Here is an 18,162-nt window from a genome sequence, read left to right on the forward strand (position 1 = left end):
CTCAATGGGCTGAATGGCCTCCTTCTGCACTGTAGGAATTTTATGATTCAGTCGCTGCAACTCTACCATCTCACCCGCCATGGAATTGGAGCAGGTGAAGAGCGGAAAACAGAAATGTCCGTTGACCTCGGGCAGGAATTTCTGGTCTCACTCGAGCAAGGCCGTAAAATCCCGCCTAGTGATTCTATTAATGAATTGTCCAATCTGCTGATCACTGTTAACTTGAGGAAATGATGGGGGAGATTTCCTCAGGTTTATACCCAGGTGTAGTAAGTAAATCAAATTTTGAAAATTGAGCAAGCCAAAGTGCACTTCTAGAACATAGAACATAGAACAGTACAGCACAGAACAGGCCCTTCGGCCCACGATGTTGTGCCGACCTTCATCTGAAACCAAGATCAAGCTATCCCACTCCCTACCATCCTGGTGTGCTCCATGTGCCTATCCAATAACCGCTTAAATGTTCCTAAAGTGTCTGACTCCACTATCACTGCAGGCAGTCCATTCCACACCCCAACCACTCTCTGCGTGAAGAACCTACCTCTGATATCCTTCCTATATCTCCCACCATGAACCCTATAGTTATGCCCCCTTGTAATAGCTCCATCCACCCGAGGAAATAGTCTTTGAACGTTCACTCGATCTATCCCCTTCATCATTTTATAAACCTCTATTAAGTCTCCCCTCAATCTCCTCTGCTCCAGAGAGAACAGCCCCAGCTCCCTCAACCTTTCCTCATAAGACCGACACTCCAAACCAGGCAGCATCCTGGTAAATCTCCTCTGCACTCTCTCCAGCGCTTCCACATCCTTCTTATAGTGAGGTGACCAGAACTGCACGCAATATTCCAAATGCGGTCTCACCAAGGTCCTGTACAGTTGCAGCATAACCCCACGGCTCTTAAACTCCAACCCCCTGTTAATAAAAGCTAACACACTATATGCCTTCTTCACAGCTCTATCCACTTGAGTGGCAACCTTCAGAGATCTGTGGATATGGACCCCAAGATCTCTCTGTTCCTCCACAGTCTTCAGAACCCTACCTTTGACCCTGTAATCCACATTTAAATTTGTCCTACCAAAATGAATCAGCTCACATTTATCAGGGTTAAACTCCATTTGCCATTTTTCAGCCCAGCTTTGCATCCTATCTATGTCTCTTTGCAGCCTACAACACCCCTCCACCTCATCCACTACTCCACCAATCTTGGTGTCATCAGCAAATTTACTGATCCACCCTTCAGCCCCCTCCTCTAAGTCATTAATAAAAATCACAAAGAGCAGGGGACCAAGCACCGATCCCTGCGGCACTCCGCTAGCAACCTGCCTCCAGTCCGAAAATTTTCCATCCACCACCACCCTCTGTCTTCGATCAGATAGCCAGTTACCTATCCAATCGGCCAACTTTCCCTCTATCCCACACCTCCTTACTTTCATCATAAGCCGACCATGGGGGACCTTATCAAACGCCTTACTAAAATCCATGTATATGACATCAACCGCCCTACCTTCATCAACACACCTAGTTACCTCCTCAAAAAATTCTATCAAATTTGTGAGGCACGATTTGCCCTTCACAAATCCGTGCTGACTATCCCGGATTAATCCGCATCTTTCTAAATGGTCGTAAATCCCATCCCTAAGGACCTTTTCCATCAATTTACCAACCACCGAAGTCAGACTAACCGGTCTATAATTACCAGGGTCATTTCTATTCCCTTTCTTAAACAGAGGAACAACATTTGCCACTCTCCAGTCCTCCGGCACCATCCCCGTGGACAGCGAGGACCCAAAGATCAAAGCCAAAGGCTCTGCAATCTCATCCCTCGCCTCCCAAAGAATCCTAGGATACATTTCATCAGGCCCAGGGGACTTATCGACCTTCAGTTTATTCAAAACTGCCAATACATCCTCCCTCCGAACATCTATTTCCTCCAGCCTATTAGCCTGTAACACCTTCTCTTCCTGAAAAACATGGCCCCTCTCCTTGGTGAACACTGAAGAAAAGTATTCATTCATCACCTCGCCTATCTCTACTGATTCCATACACAAGTTCCCACCACTGTCCTTGACCGGCCCTAACCTCACCCTGGTCATTCTTTTATTCCTCACATAAGAGTAAAAAGCCTTGGGGTTTTCCTTGATCTGACCCGCCAAGGACTTCTCATGTCCCCTCCTAGCTCTCCTCAGCCCCTTTTTCAGCTCATTCCTTGCTAACTTGTAACCCTCAATCGAGCTATCTGAACCTTGTTTCCTCATCCCTACATAAGCTTCCCTCTTCCTTTTCACAAGACATTCCACCTCTTTTGTGAACCACGGTTCCCTCACTCGGCCATTTCCTCCCTGCCTGACAGGGACATACCTATCAAGGACACCCAGTATTTGTTCCTTGAAAAAGTTCCACTTTTCATCAGTGCCTTTCCCTGACAGTTTCTGTTCCCATCTTATGCCCCCTAATTCTTGCCTAATCGCATCATAATTACCTCTCCCCCAATTGTAAGCCTTGCCCTGCCGTCCGGCCCTATCCCTCTCCATTGCAATAACATTTCTGTTTCTGTTTAGAAACCTGTCTGAATTTCCTTCTGTTAATTTAACTAACTTGCTAGGACACAAATGTAACACATGTTTCAGTAGTATTTGTTGAAATAGCCCAAGAGCACTCACCCACCACTCTACAGACAGTAGGAATACAGGTTTTACCATAACAGCAAAATTGTGTTTTGACATATCTTGGCTGAGTTTTGCAGTTATCTGCAGAAATCATTTCAACCATTAATTATCAGTAAGAATTTTGCAACTGCAATCCAATCAAAAGTGGCCATGTGTTTACATTGAAATGGGTGTATTAGTGTAAATGTCTTAAACATGTCTAAACTTGCTGTTAGGCTTTGATGCTGTTCTATGTGTAGTTTGAAGATGAGAGGAATGAACTGTATTTAAAGCAAGGTTCAGAGGAAAACCTTTATTTTGAAACCTTGTTTATTACTGAAGTTTCATTAAACTTCAGTAATATTGATGATTTAGGAGAACCTGAACAGCCAGGAGGCATGTGTTGGAACTAATGACATAGGTAGAAATAGTATTGACGTCATCAGGCAGAGATTCAGGAGCTCTGAATAAGACAGGATCTCAAAAGGTCTTCCTGTGTCACTACTTGTAATGAGTATAAAAGCAGGGAGTGTTTCAAATTGTTGGAACTTTGGGGCCTGTTCTGGGAAGGGGCACCTGTGCATGATGAATGAGTTGCATCTGAATGGAGCCAGGACCAATGTTCTCACTGAGAAGTTAACCAATACCATTGAGGAGGGTTTGAACTAATTTGGAAGGAAATCTGAAAATAACAGAAAATAGACACAATTAGGTCAGAGAACAGAGAGACTCAAACAGCAGTAGGATTCAAACTATCCCAAAATTTGCAGGGAGAAGATTGAGGGAAGTAACAAAAGTGACAATAAATTGTATGTACACCAGTGTCCACAATGTACGTGAGCTACACGCACAAGTTGCACATGGGCTTATGACATGGTTGCATTCTCTAAGACATGACTCAAAAAGGCCAGGTATGGATTCTTTATATTCCTAGTTACCAAGAAATGATACAGGAGAGAAAAGAAAAAAAGTGTGGGGGCATGGCGAGATTGATTACAAATATTACAGTTCTAAATAGAAAGAATATACTAGATGGTTCTAGGACTGAATTTGGCTTGAGTTAAGCACTAGATGAGCAAATTTGTTTACAAGTTAGTATTCGCAAACTCCAGGTATTATATAGACAGGAATATAGACAGGAAAATATATTGCTACGGTTGAGGAGTGTGTGTGCAGGAGAACTTTCTTGATCGATTTGCCTCCAGCCGAATAAGAGGATCTGGTTCTGGAAAATGAATTTGGGCAAGTGGAGGATGTTATAGTAGATCATCTAACTAACAGTGCTCACAACATAATACAGTTCAGAGTAATTATGGATAGAAACTGGAAACTATGCTATGTAAAAATGTTAAACTCGTGAAATACTAATATCAGGATATAAGAAGGGAGCTTGTCTGCATTGAATAAAAGAGGCAATGGTAATGTAAAGCAGTAATGGAGCAGTGGAAGCCATTCAGTGAAGAAATAGGTACAAACCAGGTTTATTCTTTTGAAGGGAAAAGACTGAGCATCTAAAGCTAATGTGCCCTGGATAACAAAGTAAAGATGAAAATAAAGCAAAGCATTTTTTATTCATTCAAGGAATGTGGGCTTTGCTGGCTAGGCCAGCATTTATTGGTCATCCCTAATTGTCCTTGAGAAGGTGGTGGTGAGTTGTCTTCTTGAACTGCTGCAGTCCAGGTGGTGTAGGTATATCCACAGTGCTGTTAGGGAGGGAATTCCAGAGTCTTGACCCAGTGACAGTGAAGGAACAATGACATATTCCAAGTCTGGGTGCTGAGTGGCTTGGAGTGGAACGTCCAGGTGGTGGTGTTCTCATGTATCTGCTGCCCTTGTCCTTCAAGATGGTGGTGGTCGTGGGTTTGAAGGAATGTCTCAGGAGCCTTGGTGAGTTGCTGCAATGCATCTTGTAGATGGGACTCACTGCCGCTACTGTGCGTGGGTGTTGGATGGAGTGAATATTCATGGATGGGAGGAAGGGGTAGAATCAATTGGGTTGCTTTGTCCTAGATGGTTTCAAGAGTGTTGTTGGAACTGCACTAATCCAGGCAAATGAGGAGTATTCCATTACAATTGGATCTGCCATAAATGGAATGGAAAGTCAACTTTTGGGTCTTGGAACCATAGAGCAATAGAATCCCTACAGTGCAAAAGGAGACCATTCAGCCCATCGAGCCTGTACCGACTCTCCGAAAGAGCATCTTGTCCTAACCCACCCCATGCCCTATCCACATAACCTCGCACATTTACCATGGCTAATCCACCTAACCTTCACATCTTTGGACACTAAGGGGCAATTTAGCATGGCCAAGCCTGCACATCTTTGGACTTTGGGATGAAACTGGAGCACCTGGAGGAAACCCACGCAGGCACTGAGAGAATGTGCACACACACAGTCACCCAGGGCCGGAATTGAACCCGGGTCCCTGACTCTGAGGCAGCAGTGCCAACCTGTCTGCCACATTGTTGCTCTTTTGTCCACCAGTTTTAAAAATCCACTCCTTAGTGTATGAGCACAAGGAAATGATGTCAAACCTTTAGAAAATGTTGGTTTAGCCGCAACCAGAATATTGTTCCCAATTCTGGGCACAACACGTTTGGAAACATGTGAAGGCTTTAGACAGGATAAGAAATAACTTACAAAGCTGGTTCCAGGGATAAAGGTTTTCAGTTTCATGGACATTTTGGAAAAACTGGGGTTCACACTTTGGAGAAAAGAAAGTACTGAGGTGACTTAATAGAGGTGTTCAAAATTGAGCAATCTAGACAGAGGAGGTGAAGAGAAACTGTTTCGATGGGAAAGAAGGGTCAAGTATGGTTAGGAACTGCAATGCACTGCCCAAGAGGGTGGTGAGGCCATATTCAACCTTGACTTTCAGAAGGGAATTGGATATGTAGCTGAATGGGGGGAAAAAGACCCAGGGCGAGGGAGAAAGGACAAGAGAATAGGACTGGTTAAATTGCTTTTGAAGAGAGCTGGTACAGGCATGAAGGGCTGCATCTGTTCTATTTTAACCATATTTCTGTGCATTTTAACAATCTAGTAAATTTTAGTAAAATTAATGCCATGAAGGTGAGGTAAATCACTTTGTGTGAATTCAGAGACAATATTTCACTGTGGGAGAGCCAATATATACACTTCTATATTGCAATATTCAAGATGCATTTCTCACAGTTAATTTACTGTGTAGGTTAAAATGGTGGTTAGGGAACGCTAACAATGGGCCACAAGGAACAATTAGCAAATTTTTACGATTGAACAGAAACTGAACTAGACTAGCCATAAAAGTTCTGTGACTACAAGAGCAGGTGAGAGGCTTGCAATTCTCTGCAAATAACTCCCTCCTGACTCTCCAAATTATTTTCACCATCTACAAAGCACAAGTCAAAAATATGATGGAATACTCTCCATTTGCTTGGACGAGTGCAACTCCAACAAACTCAAGATCTTGACACCATAAAGGACAAAGCAGCCCGCTTAATTGGCACCTCAACCACTACCTTAATATTCACTCCCTCCACGATCAATGCACAGTGGCAACTCACCAAGGCTCCTTCCATTGAACCGTCCAAACCCATGAAGAATAAGGGCGACAGATACATGAGCAAACCACCACCTGCAAGTTCCCCTGCGAGCCACATAGCAGCTTGACTTGGAACTATATCACCATTCCTTCACTGTCACTGGGTTAAAATCCTGGAGCTCTGTTCCTAATAGCACTGTGGGTGTAACTCTACCACATGGGACTGCAGTGGTTCAAGAAGGCGGCGCACCACCATTGTCTTGAGGATAGTTAGGGACAGCAATAAATGCCAGTTTAGCCAGTGATGCCCACGTGGCATTAAAAAAAAAATCTTTGTTTGGATACCAACTGAGGGAAAATTGTTGGCAATAACACCAGAAAACTCTCCCTGGCCTTAATTAAGTAGTGTTATGTGATTTTTTTTGTCCACCAAGACTAGCAAATACGACATCAGTTTTGGAACAGGACTTCTCCTAATGCAACAGACCCTCAATACTGCATTGAATGTCAAACTAGATTATGTGCTGAAGTTTTAGTGTGGGTTGAAATTCATAACCGTTGTCTCAGAAACAAGTGTGCTCGCAACTGAGCCAAGTAGCATGTGGAACCATGGAGTGCAAAACCTGCATCCAGCGAGATTCGGAATAAATAAGAGATTATTAATTAAAATTAAGTATATTATAAAATCTTTTATTTCACTTTGGTATTTAGGCTGCATCATTGTTAAATCCACCAATGAGGACTCGGGTTCAGCAAATATTCTATGACAAGACTATTGCAACATATCCAAGCAACCAGCGAGCTCCATTGGGAAAGTCTCATGATCAAGCACCAGGATTACCCAAAGGGATGGACATATATAAGACCACGTTTGGTAAAAAAGTAATCAAAGGTATTAATAATTAGAATAAAGAAGCAGCAAACAGACAGAAATATTAGATAAGCTACAATTACGAGTGGAATTTTATGGCTCCTACCACTGGTGGGATTTTTCAGTCCCGTCGAAGTCAATGGACTTTTGAACAGCTTGCCACATTTTCCAAGCCTGTCGCAAATTTGGCCCTAGATCTAAATCATAAAACCTCTGCATCATGTGGAGAATAAAGGGTACAGTTTTAAAGAAGTTTCAGTAAGAGACCAGGATGTACCCAAGTCTTTAAAGCTAGCATGATAAGTTGAGGAGACTATTAAAAAAGCATGCAGAATCCTTTGTTACATAAATAGCGTCTTAGAGGACAAAAATAAGTAAGTTAAGCTAAACCACTTCATAGAATCATAGACTCAACGACACGGGGACAGGCCCTTCGGCCCAAACTGGTCCATGCTGACCAAAATGCTCATCTAAACTGACCCCATTTGCCTGCGTTTGGCCCATGTCCTTCTAAACCTTTCCTATTCATGTATCTGTCCAAATGCCTTTTAAATGTTGTCAATGTCACTGTCTCAACCACTTCCTCCAGCAGCTCATTCCACATATGTACCGCCCTCTGTGTAAAAAAGTTGCTCCTCAGGTTCCCATTAATTATTTCCCCTCTTAACTTAAACCTATGCCCTCTATTTCTCGAGTCCCCAACCCTGGGAAAAACACTGAGTGCATTCACCCTATCCATGCCTCTCATGATCTTATACACCTCTATAAGATCACCCCTCAGTCTCCTACGCTGCAAAGAAAAGAGTCCAAGCCTGTGCAATCTCTCTCTATAACTCAGTCCCTTGAGTCCTGGCAACATCCTTGTAACTCTCTTCTGCACTCTCTCCAGCTTAATAACATCTTTCCTATGGCAAGGCAACCAAAACGGAACATAATACTCCAGATGTAGCCTTAGCAACGTCCTGTACAACTGCAACATAACTTCCCAACTTGTGTACTCAGTGCCCTGACTGATGAAGGCCAGCATGCCAAAAACCTTCTTCACTGCCCTATCTACCTGTAATTCCAACTTTAGAAGAGAACCGTGCACCTGAACTCCAAGGTCCCTCTGTTCCACGATACTCACTAAGATTCTACCATTCACCGTGATTTGACTTTCCAAAATGCAAACCCTCATACTTATCTGTATTGAACTCCATTTGCCATTTCTCAGCCCATTTTCCCAGCTGATCAAGATCCTGCTGCAATTTTTGATAACCTTCTTCTGTCTAAAATACCATCTATTTTGATGTCATCTGAAAACTTACAGATCATGCCTTGTACATTCTCATCCAAATCGTTGATATAGATAACAAACAGCAATGGGACCAGCACTGACCCCTGAGTCACACCACTAGTCACAAGCCTCCAGTCCGACAAGCATCCTTCCAGCATTACCCTCTGCTTCCTACCATCAAGCCAATTGTACATCCAATTTGCCAGTTCTCCCTGGATTCCATGTGATCTAACCTTCCAGTGCAGCCTACCATGTGGAACTTTATCAAAGGCTTTACTGAAGTCCATATAGACCTTGTCTACTGACGTTACTAGGACTCAGCTGGAATATTGTGACCAATTATGGGTACCACATTTCAAGTAGGAAGTCAAAACCTTGGAGCAGGTGCAGAAGAGATTTACTAATGTTTTAATGTTTGATGTTTATTTATTAATGTTACAAGTGGCCTTACATTAACACTGCAATGAAGTTACTGTGAAAATCCCCTAGTCGCTATACTAGGCACCTGTTCGGGTACATTGAGGGAGAATGTAGCATGGCCAATGCACCTAACCAGCACGTCTTTGGGACTGTGGGGGGAGACCAGGGCACCCGGAGGAATCCCATGCAGACACAGGGAGAACGTGCAGACTCCGCACAAAATGACCCAAGCCAGGAATTGAACCCAGGTCCCTGATGCTTGTGAGGCAGAAATGCTAACCACTGTGCCACCGTGCCACTCCACAATTACTAAACTGGTACCAGCAATGTGGCACCTGTGCTCCCTTCAGCTGCTGAGTTTCCTGAGCCTTCGGAAACCTGACTGGCAGCTGTTAAATCTCAATTTAATTTCAAAAGCTGAAGCATGTAACCACATTTAAATATAACAGTTGCTGACCTGCCCCTTGAGTCCACATTGTGGGCTGGTGAGGATTAAAATTGCCCTCATTTACTCTTTGTTGGGTTATGTGCAGGTAGGATGGTGGTGACATCACTGGGTTAGTAATGCAGAGACTCAGGCTGGTGCTGTCGGGACATGGAATAAAATCTTACCAAAGCAGCTGGTGGAATTTAAATTCAATTAAAATAAAGCTAGTCTTATTAACTATGAGCATGGAGCTATCAATTGTCATAAAAACCCATCTGGTTCACTAATGTCTCTTTAGGAAAACTGCCACTCTTACCCAGTCTGGCTTACATGAGACTCCAGCCAGACCTCAATGTGGTTGACTCTTAATTGCCCTCTGAAATGGCAAACTATCAATTCAAGGGCAATTAGGGACAGACAACAAATTCTGGCCTTGCCAGCAAAGCCCACATCCAATGAAAGAATAAAGAACTTCATTTTGTGTAATTGCCACTTAGAATTTGACTACTTAACGCTACCCATTGAAAACTTTATTTCAGATATCAGCGCTGGAGAGCTTATAAATCCACCAAAGACTCGAAAACAAGTCTATAAAGAATCAGTGGAAGGACATCCACTATATGTGGTATCACACAATGCTTACAATGTTGGTAAGGAAACGTGGGGTTGAATCCCGACTCGGAAAAAATGGGTGGGCTGAGGTTATATCAAAGGTTAAAATGCATAAACAATAGTGGCAGAATTTTACTTTCCTGCTGGCAGGTTTGTAGGTGAAGGTTGGTTGTCAAATTTTTGGCTGGCCTTCCCACTGGGCTCTTGCCCAGTCAAACTTTTCTGCAATTTAATGGAGGGAAAGTGAGTGTTGTAATTCAGGTCAGAAACCCTAAAGTGTTTTATGAAGTCTGCCTGGATCACAAGTTTTGCACTTTGAATTTGGCTAGGGTAAGCATGAGATATTTCCCTTCAGGTATGATTCAACTGGCCCACTAAGGAGCTTTTATCAAACACAGTTTATTTAAGAGTGCAGTTAACATGTACGGAAAGAAAATTAACAATAACTTTTACCAATTACAAACAGGAAAAACCAACCATGATATCGTGTAACAGCTAAACACCGTTCCAACCAACCAAATCCCACAAACAAAACCCTTGCTCCCATAGGTCTAACACAGCAAAGTATGAATGCTCAGGCGATGCTGGAACTTAGTCCTTTGGGTGGAGAATTGAAACTCTGACTTCCCAACCTTGTAACTTCTAGTAGCCCTCTGGATATGCACATAGACCAGCTTGAAGTCAGAACAGCTTCCCAAAATACCAGGGAGAGACAGACCCTAGGCAAGCCAACCATCAACAGCAGATTTTCCACTCCAGGAAGGCCGGAGACCTGCTTCCAGCTAGCCAGTAGACTCTATAATCCCAGGAAGAGAGAGTGAGAAAAACACTTCAAATCTGATGTCCACCTCCTTCTAAACTAAAACTGGAAATAAGTCCTTGAATTCTTCTGGAGAGGAACCACTTGACTTTGACTGTCAATCAATCTTCTCCCTCATAAGGGGGAATAAAACAAATCCTAGAACGTATCTGAGGCCCAGAGTAAAAATAAACAAAACCCCATTTAAACCATTGAAGCAGCAATAAAGAGAATTCTCCTGACAACCCGGCAACAATGAAAAAAAACTGAAGCTGTTATAGCTGCAGAGAACATGATTTAAAAAAAAACATTTCTTTAAGATGCACTAATGTCACATGAGGCCGAGGCTGACATTCCTGCTCTTTCACCTTGAGGCCCTTAAATGGACAATTAATATGCCCAGCTTCAATTTTCAGGCTGGCAGGAGGTCAGGGGCAGGAGTGAAACACAAGAAGTGACCCTGGTCAGGCATGAAGGGGACGCCTCCATCATTACCCCCCTTTAAACATCAGGCCTCCCCCTGCCCCCCCAACTGGTCAGACTACTGCCGGTGTTTCCTCCCTGCTTGGCATCTGCACCAACATCCCTAACTCTCTCTGCACCCCCCTCCCCCCCCCCGCCCCACCCCCACCCCCACAAAATAAAAGCAAAACCCTTACCTGGTCCTGGAGTCCCAGGACCTAGACTCTGTGGACTGCTTGCTGGCCACTGCAGCTTCTGGCGTTGCTGGGACTAGAGCTAGCCAGCGAATCAGTTTGGCTGTCAGCTCTTGGAGGTGGGACTCCCTCCTGATTGAGGAATTCAGGAGGAAGTCAATTAACCCTGGTTGGAGGATTAAGTCTGGACTCACCCAATTATATCTTCCACCAACCTGCTTTTTGGCCCTGTAAAGCAGGCTTCTTGCCCCCCAGAGGCCTCTTGCCTGGCAATCAGGCTATGTGAGCAGGAACTCCACCTAAAAGAGCCATGCTGTTACATTCTACAGGACATTCTCGAAAGCCGCTCCTCTGGGATTTCCAATTTGAAAATAGCACCCCCCCACACAGAACTCACCTCCAAGCTAAAGTCCAGGTCATAACTTCTGTACGGTAAGAAGTCTTACAACACCAGGTTAAAGTCCAATAGATTTATTTGGAATCACGAGCTTTCGGAGCACTGCTCCTTCATCAGGTGAGTGGCTTTTTTACAGGTATACACAGTACGAGTAGAGAGAGGGATAGTCACAGATGAAAGAGGTGTGAATTGTCTCAAGCCAGAACAGTTAGTAGGAGTTTGCGAACCCAGGGCTAATCGTGGGGATTACATGTAGTATGACATGAACCCAAGATCCCGGTTGAGGCCGTCCTTATGAGTGTGGAACTTGGCCATCAGTTTCTGTTCGACGATTCTGCGTTGTTGTGTGTCTTAAAGGCCGCCTTGGAGAACGTTTACCCGAAGCCTTGACTGCTGAAATGTTCCCCGACTGGAAGGGAACACGCTTGCCTGGCAATTGTCATGCAGTGTCCATTCATCCGATGCCGTAGCTTCTGCATGGCCTTGCTGATGTACCACGCCTCGGAACATCCTTTTGTGCAGTGTATGAGGTAGACAATGTTGGCTGAGTAGCATTAGTATGTATCATGTACCTGGTGGGTGGTGTTCTCACGTGTGATGGTGGTATCCATGTCGATGATCCGGCACATCTTGCAGAGCTTGCCGTGGCAGAGCTGTGTGGTGTCGTGGTCGCTGTTCTCCTGAAGGTTGGGTAGTTTGCTGCGAAAGTGATCTGTTTGAGGTTGCATGGTTGTTTGAAGACAAGTAATGGAGATGTGGGTATGGCCTTGGCGAGATGTTCATCTTCATCGATGACATGTTGAAGGCTCCGAAGAAGATGTCATAGTTTCTCCGCTCCGGGGAAGTACTGGACGACGAAGGGTACTCTGTCGTGTTCCGTGTTTGTCTTCTGAGGAGGTTGGTGCGGTTTTTCGCTATGGCGCGTTGGAACTGTTGATCGATTAGTCGAGAGCCATATCCCGTTCTTACAAGCACGTCCTTCAGCTGTAGGTGCCTGTTGCATTCCTCCTCATCTGAGCAGATCCTGAGTATACGGAGAGTTTGTCCACAGCGGATGGCTTCTTTAACGTGTTCAGAGTGGAAGCTGGAGAAGTGGAGCATCGTTAGGTTATCTGTGGGCTTGCAGTAGAGTGAAGTGTTGAGGTGACTGTCCTTGATGGAGATGCGTGTGTCCAAGAATGCAACTGATTCTGGAGAGTAGTCCATGGTGAGTCTGATGGTGGGATGGAACTTGTTGATGTCATTGTATAGTTGTTTCAGTGATTCTTCGCCGCGAGTCCAAAGGAAGAAAATGTCATCAATGTATCTGGTGCAGGATTGGTTGAAGGTACTGTGTGGTGAAGAGGTCTTGTTCGAACTTGTGCATGAAGATGTTGGCGTATTGAGATGCGAGTTTGGTCCCCATGGCTGTTCTGTGTGTCTGGATGTAGAATTGGTTGTCGAAGGTGAAGACATTGTGGTCCAGGATGAAACGGATAAGTTGTAGAATTGCGTCTGGAGATTGGCAGTTGTCAGTGTTGAATACTAAGGCTGTTGCAGCAATGCCGTCATCATGGGGGATGCTGGTGTAGAGAGGCGAGATGTCCATTGTGATGAGAGGTGTTCCTGGTTCAACTGGTCCATGGGTGCTGAGTTTCTGTAAGAAGTCCATGGTGTCGTGACAGAAGCTGGGGGTTCCTTGTACGATGGGTTTCAGGATGCCCTCGACGTAGCCAGAGAGGTTTTCACACAAGGTCCCATTGCCTGATACGATGGGACGGCCGGGTGTGTTGGCCTTGTGTATCTTTGGGAGGCAGTACAGGTCTCCAATGCGGGGCCACTCACCTGATGAAAAAGTAGTGCTCCGAAAGCTTGTGATTCCAAATAAACCTATTGAACTTTAACCCGGTGTTGTAAGACTTCTTACCGTGCCCATCCCAGTCCAACACTGGCATCTCCATATCATGATTTCTGTAAGTGATACCCATTTATTTTGAATTCCTGGTTATGTGCAATGTGCAAGTTAGGAGGAACAAAAATGTTTCTTACGACTACTACTGTACCAATTGAAATCAGGTGGTAATTTTTAAGATTGGAATACAGTGGCTTGTTGCATATGCCATAAATACAGGATTTGTCTTTAACAGAATTCATAAGAGGGGAGATCTTTATTTGGACTACTCTTCGGGTGATGGGACTTGTGTAGCAGCCACCTGAAGGAGTCAATGTTGGACACATTCTGTTATGGTTCTGGATTTTTATATTGTTATGGTCAGCAAGCTTCCAGTTTGAAACACGTTCTCCAGTGGCAGGTTGTGTTTCTGAAGGTTGGTTAGGGCTGAAATGTCTGCACTAGCTGAATGGGAAGGGACTGCAGGAGCACCTTAAAAATGAGAGGAGTAAGTATTGGGAATAAGTAAAGGAACTCTTAAGAATCATAAGCATTTTGTGTACAGGAAATACAGTAAAGTTGGAACTTTTCAAGATTCAAATCAACATGTGACTGCCATAAAAATATGTCCCATGTCTCCATCCACATTTTCACCTACTCTAGCTTAGGAAGTCTTTAATTTTCATTAACAATGGGTACAATCTAATATGTACCATACATAGTTGGTTAGCAGGAGCAGGGATTGATATTCTGGGGAATTGAGATGTCAATAACTTTGGGGTTTCTTAATGCATCAACCAATCCCTAATGGTATATATGCCTGAGCCTCCTGTCTGATTCCAACATCAAATCTGGCAGCTTGGATGGAGATCTGATTGAAAACTGGATGGATAGTATCAGTGCTAAGTTATTGTCACCAACCATGGCATTACTTTCACCTTGCTACCATTCTGTTGCAAGCACAAATGGGGTGGTAGCACGATGAAATCCTTCCCCATGGATTTCTCATTCATTCATTCTGTTGCTTTCAGCAGCGAGTATCACATATTAAACTGAGCTCTACATTACAGTGAGTAATTCATAAAATCAGCCCATTGGTGAGACCACATCCGTATAAAGTGAATAAGTAACTGTCAAAAAGAGATATTAATCATACTGGTAAACATTGAGATATTTTGTGATTGATTTATTTATTGGGGCATTTTTCTTCCTCTCCACAGTATCCAGCATTTCTTATCTGCTTCCAAGCAGATGATTGTGAGGGTATTATGAAAGCAAACTGTATACACATACGTGTATACAAACATACAGATTAGGAGCAGCAGTCGGTCACTGGACCTTCAAGCCTGCTCCGCCATTCAAGTGCAACTTCAGCTCCACATTCCTGCCTATCCCTGATAACCTTGCTTATTGTCATGACAATATCAGGGAAATCCAAGAAATTGGAATACATTCTGTGGGTTATGTTCTGGTCATATATTTGAAACTGGGAATATGTGAGTAAGATAATTACAGCATGGACACAGTAATGGTTAAATGGAACTAGTACATCTGAGTTGTTGATGACCCTAACAAAACTACAAACAGATGTTTACCTCGTAACAATGGATACAGTATATGAATAGGTCGTTAAGGATTAAAAGGAAGAGATGCAAGGTGTGAAGGAAACATGTTATAGGGAAGGTGGATAGAGTGAATTTACTTGCTTTTAAACTCTAAAAACTAAAATAGAACGATGAAGGTGATTAAGTCTGGGAGAGGGTAGTTCTAAAGAAATTAGGTCAGATCAGGGAGAGATCAGTGGGAAAAAATGTATTTAAGGGGATACTACGCAAAGGAGCTGCTTTTAGATCTCAACCAGCAGCAGGAATAGTTGTTTACCTCCCAACAAACAGGGTGTGTGAAGCAAGCTTGATTTGAAAAGCAAGCTGCTGGTTTACCTCAGAAGCAATCAAAAGATGTAAAAGCACCGTGTGGTAACATTTACTGGATTTTTATAGCTCTTAAAATCTATAAGGTGTTGTGGAACAGATTGGGGAGAGTTAGCTCTGAAGGTAGCTAAGATTTGGAACTGTTTAAAGTACCAATACTGTACAAAGCCATTATCTTAGTTAAGTGTACTTTTATTTATCTTTTTTCTTAATAAACATTTACTTCATTAAAATCATTACAAAGAGTTGGGGACTTCATGTTCTGGATTTCAAACCTCTCCTCATACCATACAAATTGCAAACACAGTTGAGGGTACTTGTTTCAAGTTTCCCATCTGGAATTTGAACAACTTGGCATTTACCATCAGCCATTCCCTTAACATTATCAAGAATCCCTCGACAACTGCCTGAAAACATTCAAAGACTCTACTTATACTGCCTTTTGAAGAAGAGAGTTCCAACAACTCATGACCATCTGAGAAAAGTTTATTTTCTTCATCTTTGTCTTAAATGGGTGACCACTTATTTTTAAACAATGACCTCTAGTTTTAGATTCTCACACAAGAAGAAACATCCTCTCCACATCCATCCACCCTTTCAAGACCCCTCAGTACCTAAATGTCTCAATCAAGTTACCCTTCTAAACTGCAGCGGATACAAGCCTCGCCTGTTCAACCTTCCCTCATAAGACAACCCACCAATTCCAAGTATTTGTCTAGCAAACCTTTTCTGAACTGCTTCCAATGCACTTTAATAAGGAGACCAATACTGTACACAATACTCTAGATGTGGTCTCGCCAATGGGTTGTAATCTCCCTACTTTTGTATTCAATTCCCCTTCCAATAAACGATAACAGTCTATTAGCTCTCCTAATTACTTGCTGTAGCAGCATATTAGCCTTTTGTTGATTGTTCAATCATTCCACTGCATAAGCAACAAGCTTTCATTTGACAATCCCTGACAGGCCTCTGGAGGCTGAGATCCTATCAGTGGCAACAATCAGTACTCAATCTTTTTAACATGTCACCTTCTACCTACCTATCTGCAACCCCTCAAGATGAAGTGCTTTTAAATTCCAAGTTTTTAGCAGCAATACTGTGGATTGAGTCATATATGTTGCAGTGGCACATTTTTCAGGATTATTATACAGAGTATCAAACAACAGGAACAGAATTCTGTTGAGACATAATTGCATATGTTGATACAGGTAAGACCATTAAGCTGCTGGCTAGCTGCAATTGTCATGGGTTTTCCTCTGTATAATAAATGTTGCTGTATCCAATCATCCTACAGGGTGGCTGGAGTCGGGTAGCCCAGCTAGAGCACATCAGTATACTAATCTGACTCTTAAATTCCACATCTAATTGTATGCTGGCCTGCTAATGTTAAAAGCTGAGCAAGTTTAATCAGCCTGCTTAGGATAAATGAATCCATTCTCTAAATTAAATGACAAAAGAACAGTTTCACTCTTTGTAAGCTGCTTCTGAAGTGTTCTCTGAGGAATCCAAATTGGCCCACAAGTTTTAACGCCACAGGAAGCAGGCATTGCCCCAAGTTAGCTGCCTTGAGACAAGGGAGTTTAAGAGAAGATGCTAGGGGATCCATGAGGACATACGACTTCTGCCATCTCATCAGATATGATTGAACTTTACAGTTGACTTACTGGCCAGAATTTTACCGGCCAACCCGCCACGGGAATCGGAATGGGTGAGGGGCGGACCAGGGACAGATCAGTTGACCTCGGGTGGGATTTTATGGTTTCGGGATGGGCAAGGCTGTAAAATCCTGCCCATTGAGTTTCAGGAGAAGGCAGAGTTAGAAGTATAAAGAGAAAAAGCAAGAGAATAAAGCATTGTACAGCTGTGGCTAAAGATGAACTAAATGGGACAGCTGGAGAGAGAGTTAATGCATCAGTGAATAAGGTCCCCTCAAAAATGGCAGTAAAGAAATAAAGTTCAAGTCTCACGAAGACACACAGATTTTTTCCCTGGCCATGATATCTAGAATAGAGGTGAGGAGTCTCAGAATGAGGAGTCAACCATTTAGGACTGAGATGAAGAGAATTCTTTTCACTCAGAAGATTGTGAACCTTTTGAATTGTCATCCACAGAGGGTTCTTGATTCTCTATCGTTGAGTAATTGCGAGACAGATTGAAAGATTTTTGATTTTTTGAGGGAATCAAGGAGGAGCAGACAGGAAAATTGAGTTGATCAGCCATGATCGTATTGAATGACAAAGAAGGCTCGAGGAACCAAATGGTCTACTCTTGCTCTTGTTTCTTATGTTCTTCTTTCTCTTGTCACCTATTAGTAAAGATATATTTGATCATTATTCATAAGGGATCTCCTAGAAAGAAAAATCTGAAGTTTTTGAGTTTCCATGCAGATTCTACAGTTGTGTATTTTCCAGTCCAAACCATTTGCTTTTAGTATGTTTGGCAGTAAAACTTAACATAAATCCACTATCAAATGATATGTAGCTAAATGAGCAACAGAATACATAGGCATGGAGGAAATAGGAGCAGAAGCTGGCCATTCAATCCCTTGATAAAAGCAAATTACTATGGATGCTGGAATCTCTCCTTGCAGATGTTGCCAGACCTGCTGAGACTTTCCAGCATTATCTCTTTTGGATTCAATGAGATCATGGCTGATTCCCTATCTCAATGTCATTTTCCCACTTTATCCTAGGATCCCTTGATGATTTTAATACTGCAAAATCTCCATCTT

General features: G+C 43.1%; 1 protein-coding gene across 4 annotated transcripts in view; it reads left to right on the forward strand.

Annotated features, from left to right (window-relative positions):
* The window catches only part of efhb (EF-hand domain family, member B), a 66,673-nt gene that overhangs the window by 18,795 nt on the left and 29,716 nt on the right, over nucleotides 1-18,162 (forward strand). For all 4 annotated transcript variants that reach the window (XM_078236004.1, XM_078236006.1, XM_078236003.1 and 1 more), the window contains 2 exons: nucleotides 6,884-7,064; nucleotides 9,706-9,816. In XM_078236004.1, coding sequence (XP_078092130.1) covers nucleotides 6,884-7,064; nucleotides 9,706-9,816 — 292 coding nt within the window. The remainder of the gene's footprint in view (nucleotides 1-6,883; nucleotides 7,065-9,705; nucleotides 9,817-18,162) is intronic.

Source organism: Mustelus asterias, chromosome 2, assembly GCF_964213995.1.
Source record: "Mustelus asterias chromosome 2, sMusAst1.hap1.1, whole genome shotgun sequence".
Taxonomy (NCBI): domain Eukaryota; kingdom Metazoa; phylum Chordata; class Chondrichthyes; order Carcharhiniformes; family Triakidae; genus Mustelus; species Mustelus asterias.